This window comes from Mustela nigripes, chromosome 4 (assembly GCF_022355385.1).
Source record: "Mustela nigripes isolate SB6536 chromosome 4, MUSNIG.SB6536, whole genome shotgun sequence".
NCBI classification, from domain to species: Eukaryota; Metazoa; Chordata; class Mammalia; order Carnivora; family Mustelidae; genus Mustela; species Mustela nigripes.
The window spans coordinates 151,277,308-151,299,428 of NC_081560.1; the positions used below are offsets into that span (position 1 = coordinate 151,277,308).

At 44.7% G+C, this 22,121-nt stretch overlaps 1 protein-coding gene across 1 annotated transcript in view; it reads right to left on the reverse strand.

The window, feature by feature from the left end:
- The window catches only part of FRMPD2 (FERM and PDZ domain containing 2), an 88,504-nt gene extending 68,234 nt beyond the window's left edge, over positions 1 to 20,270 (reverse strand). Inside the window, exons 1-4 of the mRNA XM_059397694.1 lie at positions 20,179 to 20,270; positions 4,754 to 4,879; positions 3,226 to 3,383; positions 661 to 726 (exon numbers count right to left, since the gene is read on the reverse strand). Of these exons, the coding sequence (XP_059253677.1) occupies positions 661 to 726; positions 3,226 to 3,383; positions 4,754 to 4,879; positions 20,179 to 20,203 (375 nt within the window). The 5' untranslated portion in view covers positions 20,204 to 20,270. The remainder of the gene's footprint in view (positions 1 to 660; positions 727 to 3,225; positions 3,384 to 4,753; positions 4,880 to 20,178) is intronic.
- Between the last annotated feature and the right edge of the window lie 1,851 nt (positions 20,271 to 22,121).

The window sequence follows — 22,121 nt, forward strand, 5'->3', positions numbered from 1 at the left end:
CCATGAAGAGGGATGAGAACAAAAAACACCAGGAAACATTGGGATGTTGAATTAGAGAGGACAAAGGTGAGAGGAAAGAAGGGAGGGAGGGAGACAGGACGGGGTTCTCTAACTCACTGGTCTCTTAGGAATTCTTATTGTGTCAGATGAGAATTTGCACACACACACACACATTCTGTAGTCAAAAATTTTATACAGTGCTATGATAGAGTTTAAAATTTCCTTTGCTTTAGGCTTTCTCAGAGTTTTTAATAAATTACTCTGCCAAATCTCTGGGAGGGAGCTATCGTAGCCAGCATCTCCCAAATTTGTTGAGCACAGAACCGCTTCTCAGGGAAGCATTTCACCTCAGGAAGGGCTGCTTTCTACATCAGTATCTTCATTATCTGTAAAACCCTCTAGACTTGCTACTTCCTCTGAGCTTGTAAGTCTTGCCAGTTCTAGATCGTGGCTGGCTGCATTGCCATGCTGAGCGGCATTCTGAGGTGCTTTCTGAATGCAGCAGGAGGCCCTCTGTGATGGGCCAGCAGTGCTTTCCTAGAACCTAGGAGGACAGAGTGGTGGCACGTGGTTCAAGAGATGTGATCCCCATCCTGAAGAAAACCGCTAACGAAATCCAAAAAATGACCTGGTAAGACTTGGCATTTCTCGTTTACAGACCTGATCTTGTGGGACGTGAAAGCCCGCTGACCAGTAGAGGGTCATGCCCAAAGAATACACGTGCATCTGCCCAAGACAAAAAAACACCAGGTTAGATTGCCATCACCTCCATTATTCCGTGGTCATGCAAACAAAGCACCGTTCCAGTTGCACGCGCAGCTGGCTAGCCCCACAACCGTCTGCGACGCCCATAAACTTTCCCGTCTCCCTCCTACTCTGGTGGCCTAAAGCCCCAGGGACCATAACACCACATTTTGGCAAACGATGCAGGAGAAATCTGTTAAGGGGCATTTGAGAGCACCTTTGCTTTACTGACAATAAGAACGCAGGTAGCTCACCCCATCTTTCCTCCTTTTTGCCTTGCCCACTGATGGGATACGTGGAACCACCACATATCCTGGTTCCTGAGACAACAGGTGTGAGAGCAAAATGCCAGCAGCTGAGGAGGGTGGGGTGGAAAGACACAGCCAGGGTCCTAACTCTATCTGTGCTTTCAGCCTCTGTATTTTAGGCTTTCTGGTCCGTGTAGCCAAAGCCCTCTGTCGGTGACACCCTATGGGGTGGCCTGATTTAAAAGCACCATGTGCTGTCAGAGAGCGACATGGTGAAATGGAAGGGCAGTATCTGACTTCTCTGAGCCTCACTTGCCTCATCTTTATAGTGGGGGTTCTGCCTGACTACTCATGAGCATTGAGTAAAAAAACACCTGGAAATGGAAATGATAATTATTGTTATGATTACCAGATGCAGAGCAGTTAGATGGCAAGCTGGGCTCTAAGACTTTTACTTAGGTTAACTCATTTCATCCTCACCCCTGTTCTGGGACGTCAGTATTTTAATTGTCTCCATTCTACAGAAGAGACAAACCAAAGGCAACTTAGGGCACTTTCACAAAGAAGACCTAAAGCCTAAACTTGAACCAGAGCCCCTGCCCGGGGCCTTGGCTATGTTCCCTCTAGTTCATACTAAGTTCTCAATAAATGCTTATCTATTATTGTGGTGGGGCTTCTGCTGTAACAGACATCAGAAAGTCAGATCCCACGACTCCGACTGTGGCATCTCAGCTGAGGCCAGAGAGGAGGGGGCACCACCAGAGACACCCAAACAGAGGGACTGAGACGAACCCGCGTCTGTAACACAGGAGTCCGGGGATTCATCCCTGGGATTCTGTCCATGTAGGAAAAGGTGTTGGGGCCTGGAGGGCTAGGAGACTACCGGTGCAGGGACAGAGTCGGGGCCACTGCAATGGAGGATGTGCTGCTTTCACTGTTGGGATCTGACTTGGAGATGTGAGGCCACCAAGGCCCTGTTCTCCAAACCCAAAAGAAAAGCAGCGCCAGTTCCAGGTGCCTCCTGAGAGGGGCAGGCCTTCCATGCTGTACTCTTCCCAGGAAAGGATTGGAAGAAACAGAACTCACGGAGGAAGTGCCTGCTGTGCCCTGAGTGTTGTATGCCTGCCTTGCATTGCTCTTTCCTTAGAATTTCTTCTTTTTAAAATTGAAAATAATGGGGGCCACCTGGGTGGCTAAGTTGGTTAAGTGACTATCTTTGGCTCAGATCATGATCCCAGAGTCCAGGGATTGAGTCCCACATCGGGCTCCCAGCTCCATGCGGAGTCTGCTTCTCCCTCTGACCTTCTCCCTTCTCATTCTCTCTCTCTCTCAAATAAATAAATAAAATCTTTTTTAAAAATAAACAAAATAAAATAAAATTTAAAATAACGTTTACTAGACTTGATGCTATTCAGAAGCAAAACACGTCCATGGAAAAACTGAAATCATCACTGATGTTGCTATCCAGAAATGATCACTGCAGACACCTTGGTATATATATTTTTAGAACTCACCCTCTCTCATCTCTGTCTCTATCTGTGTGTGTGTGTGTGTGTGTGTGTGTGTGTGTGTGTGTATTCAAGGAGCGTCACATTGTACATGCATATATTTAAGTTCTTTTCAAGCCATTCTATCAGCCCTTATAGCCTCACTTTAATGCTCTCTTACTTACTGGACATGGAGTTGGCTTCTATTTACCACTAATGTCAACAATAAAACAGTAGACATTGCTACAACGAACTCACTCTTCACTCATGCCTTAGGACAAATTCCTAGTTGAGGATGTTTTAGGGTTTTGTCACACACTGCCAAGGGTACCAATGTCCTAGACCGTTTACCCACAATTTTTCTAACATTTTTTTTTTTTTTAGTATTTTTAGTAAGCTGATGGATTGGGTCATACGAATGAACCCCATCTTACAAACCCAAAAAACGGAACCCAAGAAAGTTGACCTGTCATAAACAAAAAAAAAAAACACAACAAAACAAAAAAAAAAAAAAAAAAAAAAAAAAAAAAAAGAGAAAGAAAGAAAGAAAGAGAGAGAGAGAGAGAGAGAGAGAGAGAGAGAGAAAAGCCTGGGAATAAAATTCTTTCGACCTATTCTGTCTCAGTGTTTCTTGGGGCTTAGCCAGGAGCTGGGGACACCACCCCCAGAACAGGTCCAATGTCCTAGAACGAGGCATTTCCCCTGGACAGGCCCAGAGGTGCTGCAGAGCTGCCAAACCACCTTACCTGAGATGCATCAGACAGCTCTTCATCACTCTGTCCCTGTAGCAGTTCAGGGGCCTTGAAAGGAACAGCCGCTATGGGAGAAATATGGTCCTGGAAAGAAAGACTTCCGGCTGCAGACAGCAGGGCTGACCAGGGACAGACCACATAGTCTGAGGAATCTGAAACCAAGGCCGTGATGGGAGTGTAGAGAAGGGACCACTGTCCGGAAGGGCAGTTTTGAGACTGTGACCAGCTGGTGCCCCTGGGATGGACTAAGAGCAAGACCCAAGGAAACATAAAGTGGAATAAATTCAACCCTTCCCAGTCTCCCCCCACCCTCCGGCCAGGGAACAAGGAGTGAGGAATCACAAGGAAGATGAAACTGAATGTTACAGGTGCACAGCTTCCTAATCTCCAACACTGGGACTTGCTACTCGTGTGATCTCGCGCCTGGGGCACCTCCATTACGGTCCTGCGGCCCCCAGGCACGTGTGACTTCAGAGCTGATATCTGAGTGTGGGTGCTCAGTGTTTGTTCCAGTGAACCACGAAATGACTGGCCACTCCAAACTCATCTCTCCATACCTACTCTCTCCAGCCATCTGTCCTTTAGAGTGAGTGCGACCTGCAGCTTTCTCAGTAGAGGGCGCTGGAGAGACACCGCGGGAGGCGGGGACCCCTTCTGCTGTTCCCGGGGCTCGGAGCGCCGCACGCGTGAGGACGCCCCAGTGACGCGCTGCACCGAGACACCATGCGCAGGAGTCTGGGCCCGGCGGCCACCTCCCGGCCCGGCCTAGCCAAGTGATCTTTGGGTCTACACACATCCCGCGGGCTCCAGGCCATCTGCACACTCGATCTACCAAAGGTGTGGCTCCCTGGTACCCGCGTCCACCCAGGAGGTCACCCGGCCCGTGTGGGCGATTCCTGCGCCTCGTTTGTTCAGTAACTGCCGGCCACTTCTAGCCAGGCAGAGCCGCGGAGTGCGCCGTCATTGTGGGCTCCAAGCACAGCAACTCCAGCAGATATGAGCCCCAAGCTGGGTAAGGGGCTTCCCTTCAAAGTCTGTGCCTCACTGGTGCGGCCCTCAGCCCTGGGGACCGTGTAAAATTTTCTCCTATCTTACAATTAGTCCTGGGTCTGAATTTAATAATTCTTTGTATTAACCTCCTTTCTCCTCTTTAGACCAACTAGTATGTGGGTTCTTTATCCCCTGCGGGGACACAAGGTGACACACCACAAGGCAGGGGTCAGCCTGGGTTTGTCAGCTGTCCAGGTAGCTGCTCCCTGCCTCCTGTCTCCTTATGCTGCGACGGTCCCAGTGTGGGAGAGGCCTCAATTGCTGCAGCCCCGTCTCCCTAGAAGCAAGGCCTTTCTTTCAACTCTCCTGTGCACCAGGTCCAAGAGCCAAGCCTGCCTTCCTGGTGCAGCTCCAAAGGTAGGAGTCCTTTGTCCACCTGGTAACCCATCTGAGAAGCAGCAGCCAGAAATGTGTTTGAGAAGCTTTGCACTCAACTCGCTGTGATTTACCTGCCTCAGACCCTCTCTCTTACCTTTTCGGAGGTCTTCCAGGAGCCGCTCAGCAGCTAGGGACAAGAGGGACCAGATTTCCTCCTCTGACAGAGCTTCGCCCCTGACCTGCAGGGCACTGGCCAGGGTCACAGAGGCTGGGCTCATGCCTGCAATGACACGTATGTGGCAGACTCTCCGCAATGTCCGCAAGCACATTGGGGCCACACTCAGCACATCAGCCCGGGCACCGTCCAGGCCCCTCTGCAGCTTAAAGCACCATGCTTACATCTCCTGCATCTCTGGGGCTGCGCACACAGGAGGAACTACAGAAATGCTTATGGGGGGAGCTGGCTAGGCCAGTCGCTGATTCAGTGAATGAGCAAATAAACTCCCAGGTGAAGGCTTAAGGGAATAAATGAATGAACAAATGAACCCCGAGAAGGGCCCCTTCCTCTGAGCAGGGCCTGTGCTATTCAAGACAGTTAGCCATGCCCAGGGAGCATCCTTTTCCCAGGCTCCACTCTATCTGGGAAAGTAGGTTAACAATATTGTTTTATCTCCGATGCATGATTCATGTCTTTTCCTCTGCCACCTGCAGAGCTGGATTTGGTGCCAGTGGCAGCTCTGTCTATAATGACCCCCAACACCTGCAAGAAGAGCAAAAATCACTAGACGGAAGAGCAAGCCCTGTGTTTTGAAAAGGAGCAGACTCACAAGAAAGCACGGGGCTGCTTTGCTGGAGGAGGGATCAAGAAGGCTGGTCCTCTCCATCTTCTCTTCTTAGAAGGGCTCCTTTAAACCAAAGCTGACATTTACTTGTCTCTCCCTCCCCCACTCCCAACAAAGCTGCCACCCACTAATCGCCAGCCCCAGGTTGGGTGGCAGCAGGAAGAGGACAGGCAGGCTTTTACTAATCCATTTACGTCACTGATCTTTTCTACAGCCTCAGGGCAGGCGGGAGGGCTGTGTGGGGAGCAGGATGGAGAGCACATTATGGGCCCCTCATCTCTCCATCCAACATGGCTAATCCAGGCTCTCCACTGGCCAGCAGCTCAGCTCCCTGTGTACCCAGGAAGTCTCGCCTCCTCCAGCCTCGGGAAGAGAAATGGATTCCTGAGAGCAAAAGCCTTGCACTTCCTTCTCTCCCTTGGGGGCCAGAAGTGTGCTGCAGCCAAACCTGGGAAGGAAGCTTTATGTGGGACAGGCTGCTTACAACAAGGAGTCTGCCAAGAAAGTCTGTGGTTCCCACTGACAGACTGGAAGGCAGTCCGATGTCACCCAGGTAAAAAGTAATAGATTCCAAGCTAAAGGGCAGGCCTTCTCTTGTCTTTCTTTTTTCTTCCTCCTAATTCTTTATCTAAACTTTGCTCGAGACATCATAGGGACTAGGCACTCCCATTCCACCATATGTTTCTAGCTCTCTGCAGCCACAATGAAAGGCTAATTATTAGAGAAAAAAACAAATGGACAAGATTATAATCCTCAAATAGGAAATTTCTGAATCTCAAAACATCTCATGAAATACTGAATGTGTTTTCCTAATCACTTTATGACTAGGAAAAAATTGCATTAGAAGTATTTTAGGCTGCTGTGGTATATGGTGAGTGAAGACCATCATTTCAATATAGTAACTCGATAAAGGAAGGACAGACTTTTCAACAAATAGTGCTGGATCCATCATGAAAAAGAAACTTGTATCTTTTATAAAAAGTAACTCAAAACAAATTGTAGATCTAATATAGAACATAAAACTTTAAGTTGTTTTTTGTTTGTTTTTATTTCTTTTCAGCGTAACAGTATTCATTGTTTTTGCACCACACTCAGTGTTCCATGCAATACGTGCCCTCCCTAATACCCACCACCTGGTTTCCCCCAACCTCCCACTCCCTGCCCCTTCAAAACCCTCAGGTTGTTTTTCAGAGTCCATACTCTCTTCTGGGTTTTTTTGGTTTTTTGTTTGTTTGTTTGTTTTGTTTTTTACAAAATAACACATCAAAGGAAATATTCAGGATCTAGGACCAGGCAAAAAGTTCTTAGGTTTGCAACCAATATCGTAGCTTAGCCTTATCAACCTGACCTGTGCTCAGAACACTTAGATTAGCCTTTAGTTGGGCAAAATCATCTAATAGGAAACCTACTTTATAATAAAGTGTTGACTATCTCATGTAATTTACTGAATAGTGTCTGAAAGCAATAACCAGAATGGATGTAAGTGTTATCAGCTGTTTACCTTCGTGACCCTGTGCCTGACAGGAAGCTTCTCCTGCTCTTGTCACGAAAGAGGAATGTAGGGAATATCCCTAGCTCAGAAAAAAAAGATCAGAATTCAAAGTTGAAGTATGTTTTCTACTGAATGTGTGTGGCTTTTGCATCGTGGTCAAATCAAACCTAAGAACTCTTTGCCTCGTTCTAGAACCTGAATAAACTCAAACCATTACAAGTCGGGGATCATCTCTATAGAAAGAACTCCCACAACTCAATGTAAAAAAGACAACCCAGGCTCCGTTGCGCAATGGATAGCGCATTGGACTTCTAAAAAAGACAACCCAATTTAAAAATGATCAGAGGTGTCAGCTATACCTCAATAATAAATAAGCTAAAAGTACAATAAAAAAATAACTACAATAGGCAAAACTGAGAGTGCCACACACAATCTGGAACATATGGTCACCCAATTTTTTTTTTAATGGGCAAAGACTGTGAATAGATTACTCCAATGAAGTGCAAATAACCAGTAAGCACATGAAAAGATGCTCAACATAGTCATTAGGTAAATGCAAATCAAGACCACAATGTGATATTATTTCAGACATATAAAGATGGCTATAACCAAAAAGAAGAACAATAGTAAGTGTTAGCAGAAATGTGGAGAAGTTGAAACCATCATATATGCTGATGGAAATTTTAAATAATGTAGCCACTCTGGAAAACTGTTCAGCAGTTCTTCAAGGAGTTCATCATAGAGTTCCCAGAGGACTCAGCAATTCCACTCTTAGGTGTATACCCAAGACAAATGAAAACATGAATATCCATACCAAACATAGTATGGATACAACACCAACACATGAATATCCATAGCTTCATCCTTGGTAATATCCAAAAAGTGGAAACAACCCAAACGTTTAAGTAATGACTGAATATACAAAATGGCATACACATACGATGGAATACTATTTCACCATAAAAAGGAACAAGGTACGGTTATATGCTACAAGATGGGTGAATCTTTTTCTTAAACTGCTTTATTAAGGTATAATTGACATACAAAATACTGTATATATTTATTTATTTATTTTAAAGATTTTATTTATTTATTTGACAGACAGAGATCACAAGTAGGCAGAGAGGCAGGCAGAGAGAGAGGGGGAAGAAGGCTCCCCACCAAGCAGAGAGCCCGATGCGGGGCTTGATCCCAGGGCCCTGGGATCATGACCTGAGCCAAAGACAGAGGATTTAACCCACTGAGCCACCCAGGTGCCCCCAAAATACTGTATATATTTAATGTATACAACTTGATGGGCTTGGAGATGAGTATATAGCCATGAAACACTCACTACTCTCTATGCCAAACAAGACTGATGAATCTTGAAAACAATATGCTAAGTAAAGGAAGCCAGTCACTAAACGTCACATATCATATGATTTCCTTCATATGAAATGCCCAGAATGGCATAGAAAGATAAAAGAAGGAGATTAGTGCTTGGCAGAGGTTTGGGGGAAGAAGAAATGGGGAGTGCCTGCAAGTGGTATAGATTTCTTAAGGAAACGATGACAATATTCTGGAATTCACCGTGTTGGTTACACAACTTTGTGAATATACCAAAAACTTCTGAATTGTACACATTCCAAAGGTGAATTTTATGGTATGTGAATTATATCTCAATAACATTTTAAGAGAAAAGAAAGGGATGAAAAAGAACCTACAATGAAGTTTGTCAGTTTGATTTGAGTAAAACAGGATCTAGGAATGCACATGGGAGGGATAAAACTATAAAGAAACAGAAGGATGTGGTGACTGTAGAAGTATGGATAATGGTTGCCTTTCGGGAGTAAGGGGACTATGACTGAGATGGAGAATATTGAAAGCTTTCTGGAATGGGTGCCAACGTTCTATGTCTTAGCCTTCAGAGATGGTTAAAAGGTGTTCACTTTAGGGGCGCCTGGGTGGCTCTGTGGGTTGAGCCTCTGCCTTCGGCTCAGGTCATGATCTCAGGGTCCTGGGATCAAGCCCTGCATCCGGTTTTCTGCTCGGCAGGGAGACTGCTTCCTCCTCTCTCTCTCTCTCTGCCTGCCTCTCTGACTATTTGTGATCTGTCAAATAAATAAAATCTTTAAAAAAAAAAAAAAAAAGGTCATCTGGATGTCTTCTTTGCAGAAAAAGATGTCCATCAACAGATGAATGGATCAAGAAGATGTGGTATATATACACAATGGAATACTATGCAGCCATCAAAAGAAATGAAATCTTGCCATTTGCGACAACATGGATGGAACTAGAGCGTATCATGCTTAGCGAAATAAGTCAAGCAGAGAAAGACAACTATCATATGATCTCCCTGATATGAGGAAGTGGTGATGCAACATGGGGGCTTAAGTGGGTAGGAGAAGAATAAATGAAACAAGATGGGATTGGGAGGGAGACAAACCATAAGTGACTCTTAATCTCACAAAACAAACTTAGGGTTGCTGGGGGGAGGGGGTTTGGGAGAAGGGGCTGGGATTATGGACATTGGGGAGGGTATGTGCTTTGGTGAGTGCTGTGAAGTGTGTAAACCTGGTGATTCACAGACCTGTACCCCTGGGGATAAAAATATATGTTTATAAAAAATAAAAAATTAAATTAAAAAAAAAAAAAGGTGTTCACTTTAGAATGACCCATTAAGGGGCACCTGGGTGACTCAGTCATTAAGCGTCTGATTTGGGCTCGGGTCATGATCCCAGGGTCCTGGAATCAAGGCCCACATCAGGCTCTCTGCTCGGCAGGAAATCTACTTTTCCCTCTCCCGCTCCCCCTGCTTGTGTTCCCTCTCTCGCTGTATCTCCCTCTGTCACATAAATAAATAAAATCTTTTTAAAAAGAAAGAAAGAAAAAAAGGATGACCCTTTAAGCTACACATTTGTTGTAATGATTCTCTGTGTCTGTTCTCCTACAATAAAAGTTTAAAACAATTTTGAGCGTTGCCCTGCTGAAAATATTTTCAGACAAATCCCCAAAAAAGCACTCTCTTTCCACCTCCTTTCTTAAAATATAAATCCAACGATGTTCATCAGTTATGTTAAACTTATCTGAAGGGAATTATCCTGAAATCCTGCCAACAAATTCTAACCAGCTAAAAGGCCCAATCATTCTTTCCATCTAGGAGAACCTCCACCATCTTGAAGGGCACATAACTGATCAGGTGGGCCAGCCAGACACCCTCTCGGTTGTTAGAGATAAGAGTTCCCTGAGGCTTGAACTTGCCATTCTCGTGGCTGGAAGCGTCAGGGATTTACAGCTTCCACATCAAAGGCAACCCCAAACACGGGAGGTAATGCCAGCAAACTAGTCATCGTCCTCTCTATTAAAACAAAACAAAAGACAACTGTTCCTTTTGTTCCAGTGCATACACATGATCCCACTGCAGAAAAAAATGTCTGCATTCCACTTCTCTGTACAAGCTCTATCCAACCCGTGTCACAGGTGACCTTTACATTCTGCCCACTGGAGTAAAGGGATGCCTAGAGGGAGGGCCAACAGTTGGGAACCATTGGTAGCTCTGGATTTCCATGGCAGCCCTGACTGCACTCCCCAACTCTGATAGGGAGCAACCTGTTTAGGGACACTTTGACTCCATTCCAGTCTGCCAGCTCCTTGAGGGAGCCACCCAAATTTATATGAACGTTGTAATCTCTGTCTGATTGCCAGTTCCGTTTCAGAGCCAGCTGGTACTGACAACACAAGGATACAGTTGGTGGGGTTGAACTGTACGCCAGGCACTGTTTCCATTGTTTGGTGCCCACCAGTCCCGGCCTCTGAGGCAGCCGCCATCAGCCTTGTTCCAACATGCTGGGGTGCCTCTGGGCTTGCCTCCAAGTGTTTCTACACAGTCTGCTATACCGTGAACTAAAAGGGGACCATTAACTATCTAAAGGATGGAGAGATCCCACCCCCCAGATAAGCCCTGTCTTCCTGCCAGTGAGGAAGCTCAGGGAAAGCGTCCAGCCCATGGGCGTGCTTTTGGGAGGCAGCTCTGTTGTCAACCCTCGTGTCGCTTTCCCTTCCCAGGCTCCCCTCTGTGGGCCAAGACCTCCGTATTGACTTGATTCTCTGAAGGCTTCTGCAGTCATCTGCTAACCCCAAGGTCTCCTCCATCTGAAGCCTTGTTGCCATTCAGGGATCTCCTTGGTCTCCCTTCCGTAAGTTCCCACACTAGGGTGCATCCTGGCTCCGGGGACTCTCCTGCAGAGGCTTCTGGCTTCCAGCAGCCCCTCCTGTCTACTCTGGCTCAGCCTGGAAGCTCTGTCCATGCACTTGACCTCTTTGCCTCTGCCATCTGTTTATTTAACAAGTACTTACCATGGAGCTAGTATACTTTAAGCTACAAACAGAAAGGTAAAAATATGCCATCCTACCCTCACAGTTCTTACGTTCTGGTGGGGATGGGCAGATGGGGACAGATACTGAAAGCGGAAACAGATAAACAAAATACGTTCAAAGAGAGACAGCCTATGAAGAACAAGGAGACAAGGGGACTAGGACACACTTGAACATGCCCTGCGAGCTGAGGCCTGATGGCTGAGAAGGTGCTAGCTGCAGGAAAAAGTTTCCAGACAGAGAGAACAAAGGGCACAACATGTTGGGGTTCGATAGATTTTAAGAACAGAGAAGCAGGCTGGGCAGGAGCATAGTGAGGAAGGTGATCAAGGAGACCCAGAGGTGTGTGGGGGAGTCACACAGCTGGCCAGGTGCCCCTCTGCCTCACTTCTCAGGATAAGAAAGGAGTTGGCATGATTGTCTAGGAGCAATAGGAAACTTGGCCTGCCCACTAGCTTGCAGAAGAGCAAGGCCCAGCAGAAGACTTTCTGAGACAATCATGCTGACTATTGACTAGGGCTGAGAGGGAAGAATTGGTTTCATCTCCAGCTTCCTAATTGCTTGGCTGTGCGAGCTTGGGCACAGAGCATATATATACTTAACCTTTCTGAGCCTCAGTCTTGTCATCTGGAAATTGGGGTTAATCATAGCAGCTACCTCATGTAAATGTTAAGAGATTATATTAATAGGTTCAGTATGTAAAAGGTAATGAATATATCTTATTTCCCTTCTCTTTCCATCTCTGCTCCAACCACCCAGAGAGGGATTTTAAGCATCAGAGCTGCTGAGAAGTTTCCAAGTATGAGATTCTCAAGATATGGTGCTAATTGTTTCCATCTGTCTGCCAGGATTGAGGTGCTATAAACATCCCATTTTAAGCCTTAGCAAAATGCCTAAAATATCTCAATGTCCCCAAAATAGACACCCCAGAGAGGAACCAGGAAAGGATGTGGAGCTCCCGGGGAATCAAAGCTCTCAGAATGATCCTTTTTTCCCTCCTCCTTTTGGTCCTTGTGTCTCCTTTCATTCCCTCTCCCTTTGGACACTCATTAAAAATCATCTGCCAGCACTCAGACCAAAATCTAAGCAAAACTTTCCAGAAAGCAAATGGCATCCTCCCCCCAAGAGGAAAAGACAGCTTCTGCCTCATCTGGTCTCTGTTTAAAGGACTAAAGGTGCCAGGGCTCTTAACTTCCAGAAATCTTCTACAGGGTTCTCCTCGAAACTTGATCTCAAGTGGGTAATGGATGAAATTGTGCCAGTACTGTACACTTCACACAGACCCTGCCCTAGTCTCCAATATAAATACTGTCGCACCAATGTGGTATGACCTTGAACAAGTAACCTCTCAAAATCTCTTTCCTCCACTATAAAATGGAGATGATACTTCTTACCTTTCAAGGTGGTTGTGAGAAACAGAAAAACTAATGAAAAAATGGCAACTAGAAGATATCTTAACTTTCCTTCAGTCTTCCGAGAGGGAACCTTGCATTTCTAGATAAGAGAATGAATCCTGAAGTACAAGAAAATATTCAGAGTATAGAGTAGTGTTTCTCCCATTATCCGTCTTTTATGTAACATTTTCCCAATATTTGCTATATTACCTGTGCTTATAAGGCAAGTTTTTTAAAGTACATTCATTTTAAGGGGAAACTGCATGTTGTTATAGGAAATGGAATATTAGTATAATTAGACATAAATAGAAGGTAATTATAACTGTTTTTTTTTAAATCATTGAATTCTTGCCAAATAATATTGCCCTCCAGTGAGCCCAAAGCTTGGTCTTTCATTGTGAAAGGAGCAATTAGTTTGAGAAATGGGAAGGCCCATGTTTCTGGACAGACTTTTCTTCTTGACATAATCCAAAGAATTTAAGTAAAATGTCAAACACATAACTCAATGTGATCAATGCAGTTCCTGTTCCACCTGTGTTCTCTGGTCCAGCCTGCCCCTTGGGAAGCCCTGTGCCATCCTTTATAAGGTCTCAGGGCCAGTTTTTTTTTTTTTTCCCCCTCTCAGGGCCAGTTTTAATATAATCTGTACTCAGAGTGGACTGATTGAGTCCTCACCAATTTTACTTAAAGGTAATGCTTTCTAAGGAGAATGGCTCTTCGCAGCTTATGAAATTTCCAGACATTTTTGTGATTCCCACAAAAATCCTTCAAAGGATTCCTTCAAAGGCAAGGCAATATGATCTTCATATCCAAATAAAGAAACTGAGACATTAACTGATTTAAGATCCCAAAACTCTGGCTAGTAAGTGCGATTTAAATTTCTAAAGTTGGGGACAGTGGGGTTGTAAGCTAACAAGACTAATTAAAGCTACATATGTTTAAATCGTTATTCAATTTATTAAAGTTCTGTATTCTAGATGAGAATCAATCTTGCTAGGTTCATGAGAATGGTCTGGTATTTCAGGGTGGGTGTTTTGGACCCTAAGCAGGACAGAAAAATAACAATAAAAAAATAAAATAAATTTGTGAATTTTAATAGCTACTGTCTTTTCTTGAGCCTTTAAATTCAGCTTAAAACTATTTTTTAAAAGATTTATTTACTTGGGGCGCCTGGGTGGCTCAGTGGGTTAAGCCGCTGCCTTCGGCTCAGGTCATGATCTCAGGGTCCTGGGATCGAGTCCCGCATCGGGCGGGCTCTCTGCTCGGCAGGGAGCCTGCTTCCCTCTCTCTCTCTCTCTCTCTGCCTGCCTATCCATCTACTTGTGATTTCTCTCTGTCAAATAAATAAATAAAATCTTTAAAAAAAAAAAAAGATTTATTTACTTATTTGACACACACACACACACACACATATATATACAGAGAGAGAGAGAGAGCACAAGCAGGGGTAGCAGCAGAGGGAGAGGGAAAATCGACTCCCCACAGAGCAGGGAGCCTGATGTGGGGCTCAATTCTGGGATACTAGGATTATGATCTGAGCTGAAGGCAGATGCTTAACGGCGCCACCCAGGGGCCCCCAGCATTAAAGTACTAAGATCCATTCATCTGCGGACGCCTGAGTGGCTCAGCCGGTTAAGCGTCTGACTCTTGATTTCTGCTCAGGTCATGATCTGAAGGTCATGAGCTCAAGCCCCACATCAGGCTCCTCACTGAGCACAGAGTCTGCTTAAGATTCTCCCTCTCTCCCACTGTCCCTCATCCTCCTCGCACACTTGTGAGCATGCCCTCTCTCTAGAGAAAAAAAAAAAACCATTCATCTGAGATTTATATATAAAAAGAACCACTTTACATATTTTATTAATGTACCAATAATTCATAATGTAACTATGCAGTTCTGCAAAGAACCCGTTTTATATATATATATACATATATATATTTGAATATATTTATTTATGTATTCATTTCTTTAAATTGGCTTACATGACAGTGGGGCTGACAAGGCTGAAATCCATAGGACAGACTAGCAGGTAGAAACTTGGGAAGGAGTTGATGCTGATGCTGTAGTCTTGAGGCAGAATTTATTCTCCACTGGGGGAGCTTCAGTTTTTAAGGTCCTTCAACTATTTGGCGGAGGGCTACCCACATTATCAAGGATATGGCCCTTAATTTAATGTCGACTGATTATAGATGTTAATCCCATCTATAAAACACCTTCATGGCAAGAGTCTTACCACTGCCTCAACCCAGTCTCCATTCTACAGAGCTCTCTTCCTGAAACACATTTGCCCATGTTACTCCTCCACATTAAAACCTTCACTGGCTATTTCCCGTAGAATCATTTCTGTTTCCTGCCTCCTGAACAAGGCTTATGGGATCTCCAGTCCACCCCTCCAGACTGAGCTCCAGCCCCTTCCCCCTGCCTCCATAGCTTCTCCAGCTCCAGAAGAATCACAGCTCTCTCAACTCCTGTCCGTCCCAGTGCCCAGTGCCAGGTGGGGACACTCCTGCCTGGAGTCCTTTCTTCCCTGTAGGCTGAATGACTGAGAAAGTCAATGAATAAGCAGGGAGTGGCCTTATTCTGAGAACCAGCATCATATAGAAAAGACGCCGATACAAGAAATAAATGGGGTACTTTTATCACTTTCTCTGCGTGTCTAACACGTTTCCTGTCTCGGCAGACACTTTGCCACACTTCTTTAACCTATGGAGAAGTACATTCTTAATTTAAAAAAAAAAAAATGTATGTGAAAGAGAGAGAGTACAAGTGCACAAGCTGGCGGCAGGGCAGAGGGAGAGGGAGAAGCAGACTCCCCCATGAGCACAGAGCCTGACTCAGGGTCTTGATCCCAGGACCCCAAGATCATGACCTGAGCAGAAAGTAGACAGTTAACTGATGGAGCCACCCAGGCATCTGTGGAGAAGTAAGTTCTGACAGCTTAGTCTCAAAATCTACCACTTGACTCATATCAGCCCCCCCCCCCCAAACTGGTCCTTTTCCACCATTCTGTAGCTCTCCTCCCTCCCTTCCTTCACTCCCTACTCTATTTCCAATGATATTGGGCTATCATGACTGTTTTACATCAAGAAGTTACAGGGAAAAGGAGGTAGAGCAGTAGAACCAAGGCAAGGGGGGGGAAAGGTAATTAGAAATAGAGCTGCCAGGGACCAAGAATGAGATGAAGACCAAGACTGGGGAAGGAGAGTTAGTCAGACAGTCCCAAGCATTGAACTCAGGGCCAGTAAACACTGAGAGGAAAATGGAAATAGCGAAGCACAGTGACTGCAAGGGCAGTTTGCAAGGTCAGAGTTGGCCTGACCTCTGTCTGCCTTGGGTAACTTATTTTTTTTTTCCCCTTCACTCATCTATAACCTGAGTTATTGTATCTGACACACAGTAGCTTCTCAATAAACTATAAACTTTTCATAGGATTAATGCTGAATACGAAGAGAGCACAGGGGATAGGGTGGGGACAAGCCCACAGAACTGGACATTTTGAAAGCAGAAATGGCTTCATCCCTGGTGCTGCAGGTGGCACTGACCCCAGTCACAGTGTGACTCAGACTAGCCGTAAGGCCATCACCTGGGAACTTGTTAGGAAAGGCAGACTCGGGCCTTTCCTGGGTCCTCTGGGTCAGAATCTATATTTTGGCAGGATCACCAGATGGTTCATCAGCCCATTATAAGTTACAGAGAGGACTACCTGAGGTCCCATTGCTTATTTGGAAGAACAAGGTACAGGTGGGCAATGGCCGCAGCCAGCTAGAATTTGGAGGTAGAATTACTGTGTTAGGGCTTGTCGATGCTCTGGGTACTTGGGTAATGACTCTTTTAGATTGATGGGGAGGAATTTGGTGGAGGACTTATGAAGTGAGGCCATGAACCTGGGCCAGCTACATAGTATCAGGTGGGCTTGGGTGGCCTGAACACGGAAACCGTGAGTGCCTGTAAAAGGGGACAATACGTGAAAGAAGATGACTACTGAGGGGGGAGAGATGGTCATCAGAACTGTTCTCATATGTGCTCCTGTGTGCCCCACCAAGAGCACTCCCTTGGTCCAGCCAGACCCTCTGAGTATGGCCTGTCCTTCCTCTATAACCTCAAATCCATGGAGCATGACTGATACAGAGGCAGCATGGGCAAGGGGCAGCACCCAAGAAGATTTGCATCACTTTCCAGATATTCCCGAAGGCTTAAAACACAGTTTGAAGAGAGTAGTATTACACTCACTTTCTAGAAAAGCAAAGTAAACATTGCCTTCAAAATAAAAGGATTAATGCATACAAACTCAGCCAAAATGAATTCCATCAAGCACTGATATGTCAGACCTGAGGATTTAGATGCTAGGAATTCAAAGTATAGGACCCACTCCTTTTCCATCGGGGCTCACCGGTAGGGGAATGAGCACAGATTCTGTAGGTATCTGAAAAAATCCAGTGACTTCTCTGCAAGACTGCAAATAGCGGGGCACCTATGTGGCTCAGTCAGTCGAGGGTCTGCCTTTGGCTCAGGTCATGATCTCAGGGTCTGCTTCTCCCTCTCTCTCTGCCCCTCCCCACCCCCAACTTGTGCTCTCTTCCTCTCTCTCTCAAATAAGTGAATAAAATCTTGAAAAAAGAAAAAGAGACTGCAAATAGCTCTCAACCTTCTCCACTCTGTATTTAAATCCAAGGTTATCTTTCTATGTTGGTCTTTTCAAAAACTCTAACATTGCTTTTGTACCTCTGGATCCAGTCGTGTATTTCTTATTTTGGTGAGTGGTATGTTGGTCCATAGAGAAAAGCATATTCTTTTTAATTCATTTCTTGGTCCTTACTTCTCCCATCCTTGATAATCATATTCCCATCCCTATGGATTCCACCTCTTTAAAATTCTCTAGGATCCCATGCTGTGCTGAAGAAGGTTCCTACTCACTAATGAGAGCCCATAATTAAATCTCCAGGAGTTTTGCAAGATGGTTGTTAAACATAGCCATTGTAAATTTTAAAAAAAGTCATATAAACTTCTAATTAAATAAATTACATTCATAATATACTCAAAACCCCTGATTTTCCTAATTATCTGACTATATTTCAGTAGTGTCTATGCTCTTCAGTTCCTTTAAATCAACTGCATTTCTGTGGCAGAAATACTATATAATGATGTGGTAGTATATATCTTTTCAAACTTTGTGTTTAGTGTTGCATCTTGGGAACTTGGAATTGACCACAGAGAAAATATTTACACCTCAGAAATTGGCAGAAACGACACATCAGGGCTTGGTTTATGGTTTTGTTTATTATCTAGACTTAAGAAAATGATGGAGAAAGTGTTAATTCAGATTAAACCTAAAAGTGTTTCATGTCTAGATCTGTTGTATTATGAATAGCACAAAAACTGAGGAAATGTTCTTCCAGAATTCAAAAACTATTATCCAATTGAGCAGTCACTCATGTCATTGACAAATGAGTGGAGTTAAAACATTCACCTTCATTGCTTAGCTTTCTTCTTACTCGTCAGTGTAAACAGAATAGCAGCCAACATTCATGTTGCGGCTATACTCATTGGTCAGTCGCAACCATAGGCTTGATGTCAGAGTTCAACAAAATCAATGTATGCAGTCTGTGTGAACAGACCGGCTATATGAAATTTGGAATAAAGAATCATATATTTTGCAACTTACCAATTATGCTACATGCACATCCTTCATATAAATACAATTTATAGGGGCACCTGGGTGGCTCAGTTAAGCCTCTGCCTTCGGCTCAGGTCATGATCTCAGGGTCCTGGGATCCAGCCCTGCATCGGGTGCTCTGCTCAGCGGGGAGCCTGCTTCCTCCTCTCTCTCTGCCTGCCTCTCTGCCTACTTGTGATCTCTCTCTGTCAAATAAATAAATAAAATCTTTTAATAAATAAATACAATTTATAATAAACTTATACATGTGTAGATGTATGCATGTTTTTTTATCTTCCTTTTTGCAGTGTTGGCAGCCTCTGCTTGGAGAGTCTATACATCCCCACTGCTGTTTCCTTAGGTTAATCTGGCTGTCATTATCCCAAGGCTTCATCCCTTCCAACCCCACATGTATTACTGCCAGAATAGTCTTTCTAATACTTAAATGCAATCATGACATCCCCTCATTACAATGATCGATGGCTTTCCAGAAATTTCTGAATGGAATGCAAAACATGGAAAGCTTTCCTTGCTCTGCTCTGTTCACCTCTGCAGCCTCCTTTCTACTCAGATGCCCATATTCACACTTCACTACAGTTACGCCACACTGCCTGTTGTTCCCAGAATACGCTCTACTTATTCATACCACTGGGCTCTTGCGCATGCTTTCCTCTGCCTGGAACAGCTTGCCCCAACTCCTCTCCTCTCACCTCCTGCAAGCTCCCACCTGGCTTTCAAAGTGCGCTCACACACCATCTCTTCCAGGACCCTGTACCACTCCGACCCTTGCTACTGCCAACCCTTGTCATACAGGCTCACCTCATGGGCTCCCACACTCACATGGAAGATCCCTCGAGCAGAGACAGGTGTCCCCAGCACTTAGCACTTGGCTGGGCAGCAGGATATACCTTGCTGAACTGATTAATTCGTCAACTTCAACTCTAACCTACAGCAAACAACAGCATGTAGCCAGGAGAAATACTCACACCTCATCTCTGAATTCAGTTGTTACTTAAAAAACAAAAGTCACAGGGTGCCTGGGTGATTTAGTCATTAGGTGTCTGCCTTTGGCCCAGGTCATGATCCTGTGGTCCTGGGATCGAGCCCCAAGTCGGGGGTCCCTGCTCAGTGGGGAACCTGCGTCTCCCTCTCCCACTTTCCCAGCGTGTGTTCCCTGTCTTACTGTCTCTCTCTCTGTCGAATAAAAAAAAAATAAAATCTTAAAAAAAAAAGAAAAGAAAAGAAAAGGAAAAAAACAGAAGTTAGATGAACCATTCACACTTTTTCCCATTGTTTTCTGAGAGTCGATTAGAGAAAGCCTGAGACTAAAGCTCTGACCTTCTTTAAACATAACCAAAATACCCATTTCTGGAAGATGGTGATAGTTATATCATTTATTGGGCTACTTCTCTGCTTCAAGCATTGTGCTAAATGCCTGACATATGTCACCTCATGTATCCCCAGTAACACTACAATGTAGGTACCATTATCCCCATTTTACAGATGAGGAAACTGAGTCTCTGGAAAATTAAAATATTTGCTTTGAATTTGAATTTGCTAACAGAGGCTGAGTCTCAAAGAAATGATTCACACAAGGGTTAGTCTGCCTCTGAACCCCGTTTTTTCTCTGCCAAGCCCATTCTTTACTGCTTTAAAGCAAATTCATCATTTGAATCAGGCCCCACTAGTAGCCTAGACCATATAATACTCCAAATAATACGGCAGAGTCACTCACACAGGCCTTAGTCCAGTTGTGTTTTCTTTGTTCCCAACACCCAAAGCTAGTAAAAAGATTTGCCCTTCACCTGGCCCAGCTTTACAGAAGAAAAGTGAACACGGAGAAGTACCTGTGTCCTGAGGCAGAGGCTGCATCTGAAAGTCTCCGTGCGCGATCAGTTCTAAGCCTTCATCAGGGACAATTTTCCAACACAGAGCAGGGATCTCTTGCTCCTCTCTGCAGAGCTGCTGTGGCCACTGGCGCTGCTGCCTCTGTTTACTGTTTGTTACTAAGCACTTGGCTGCCCAGGGAGGGAGTCAGCAAAGGGCCTTCTCTTTCCTGCCACTTGCTTTCTTGACCTGAGCCCCAGGCAGTCTCTGACCTGTTCACAGACAGAGCCACCCCCAAGGTGGGTGACCTGAGGGAGAGCTTGTAAGAGCTCAAATGGATTAGGTGCCACTGAAGACAATAGGATTGTGGCTCAGCAGGGGTTTTGCATGGATGTTGCTTTATTTCCTGATCCAATCAAAAGAAAGGACCCTGCGAGGAACCAGGGGGCCGCCAAGAACAGAGCCTTAGTCTCATTTATTCCATGGCCCTCCCTGCACTTCACTAGGCCCAGGCTTTGGACCCGCACCCTACAGGGTAGAGTAAGGTGCAAGATCCTGGTGAGGAATGATGACTTGGAGCTGCCAGGGGGAACGCAAGAGGAATGTGGGTGTGGTTACTACACACAAAAAAAATTAATAATAACAATAATATAAGTAACTCCACAAACAAAGAGGGCAAGAGGAAACTTTTGGAGGTGATGGATATGTCTATGGCATAGATTCTAGTGTTGCTTTCACAGGTGGATACTTAACCTTCAGACTCATCACCTTAAATAAATACATTAAATATACACAGCTCTTTGGACATCAATCATACCTCAATAAAATGTTCTGTTTCGTGTTGGAGAAAAGTAGGGGCGCCTGGGTGGCTCAGTCATTACACGTCTGCCTTCAGTTCAGGTCATGATCCCAGGGTTCTGGGATTGAGTCCTACACTGGGCTCCTGGCCTAGCAGGAAGCCTGCTTCTCCCTCTTCCACTCTCCTTGCCTTTGTTGCCTCTCTCACAGTCTCTCTCTGTTAAATTAATTAATTAATTAATTAATTAATTAAAATAAAATCTTTAGAAAAAATAAAAAATTAAAATAAAACAGAAATGTGGTTGGAGAAGGGGGAAAAGGAATTCTCACATTCTTTGGTACTTGGACGCAGAAAGGAACCAGCAGAGGAGAAGAAGAGCAACGATTAGACCCCAGCTCTGCAGAGGTAGGGGTGAAAGAACAGGTCTTTAGAGCTCCCCAAATCAACAGGAATTTCAAAACTGGCTTTCAAAAGAAAATAAGCATTTTACTTCATATATTGACCAAAAAAATAAAATAATGACATTTGACGAAGTCCAGTGCTTAAGGGCATGGTGGATGAACCCGTCCTGTGTCAGTGGTGAGAATATAGATTAGCACACGCTCCCGGTGGGGCTTTTGGTAATATTCATTAAAACTGTAAATGTACAGGGGCACCTGGGTGACTCAGTAGGTTAAGGCTTCTGCCTTCGGCTCAGGTCATGATCCCAGGGTCCTGGGATCGAGCCCCGCATCGGGCTATCTGCTCAGTGGGGAGCCTGCTTCCTCCTCTCTCTCTGCCTGCCTCTCTGCCTACTTGTGATCTGTCTGTCAATAAAAATTAAAAAAAAACAAAACTGTAAATTTACAGATGATTTACAAGCCCAGTTGTGGGGAACTGACCCTATGAACATTCTTACAAATGGTCACTCAAACATATAAAAAAGGACACTTATCGCAGTATTTTTTTGTTGTTGTTATGGTGAAAAACCAGAAGCCACCAAAATGTCCATCAGCGGTGGACAGAAAAGTAAATTGTTGTTCACACAGTGAACAACAACGATGTAGCTGTGTAAAGGAGGGTAGCAGATCTGCATGTGTTGGCATTCAACACTTGCCCAGAAAATCTTTTAAAAAACCAAAAGTGTGGATTTACCTTGTATGATTCCTCTTAGTGTGAACAGAT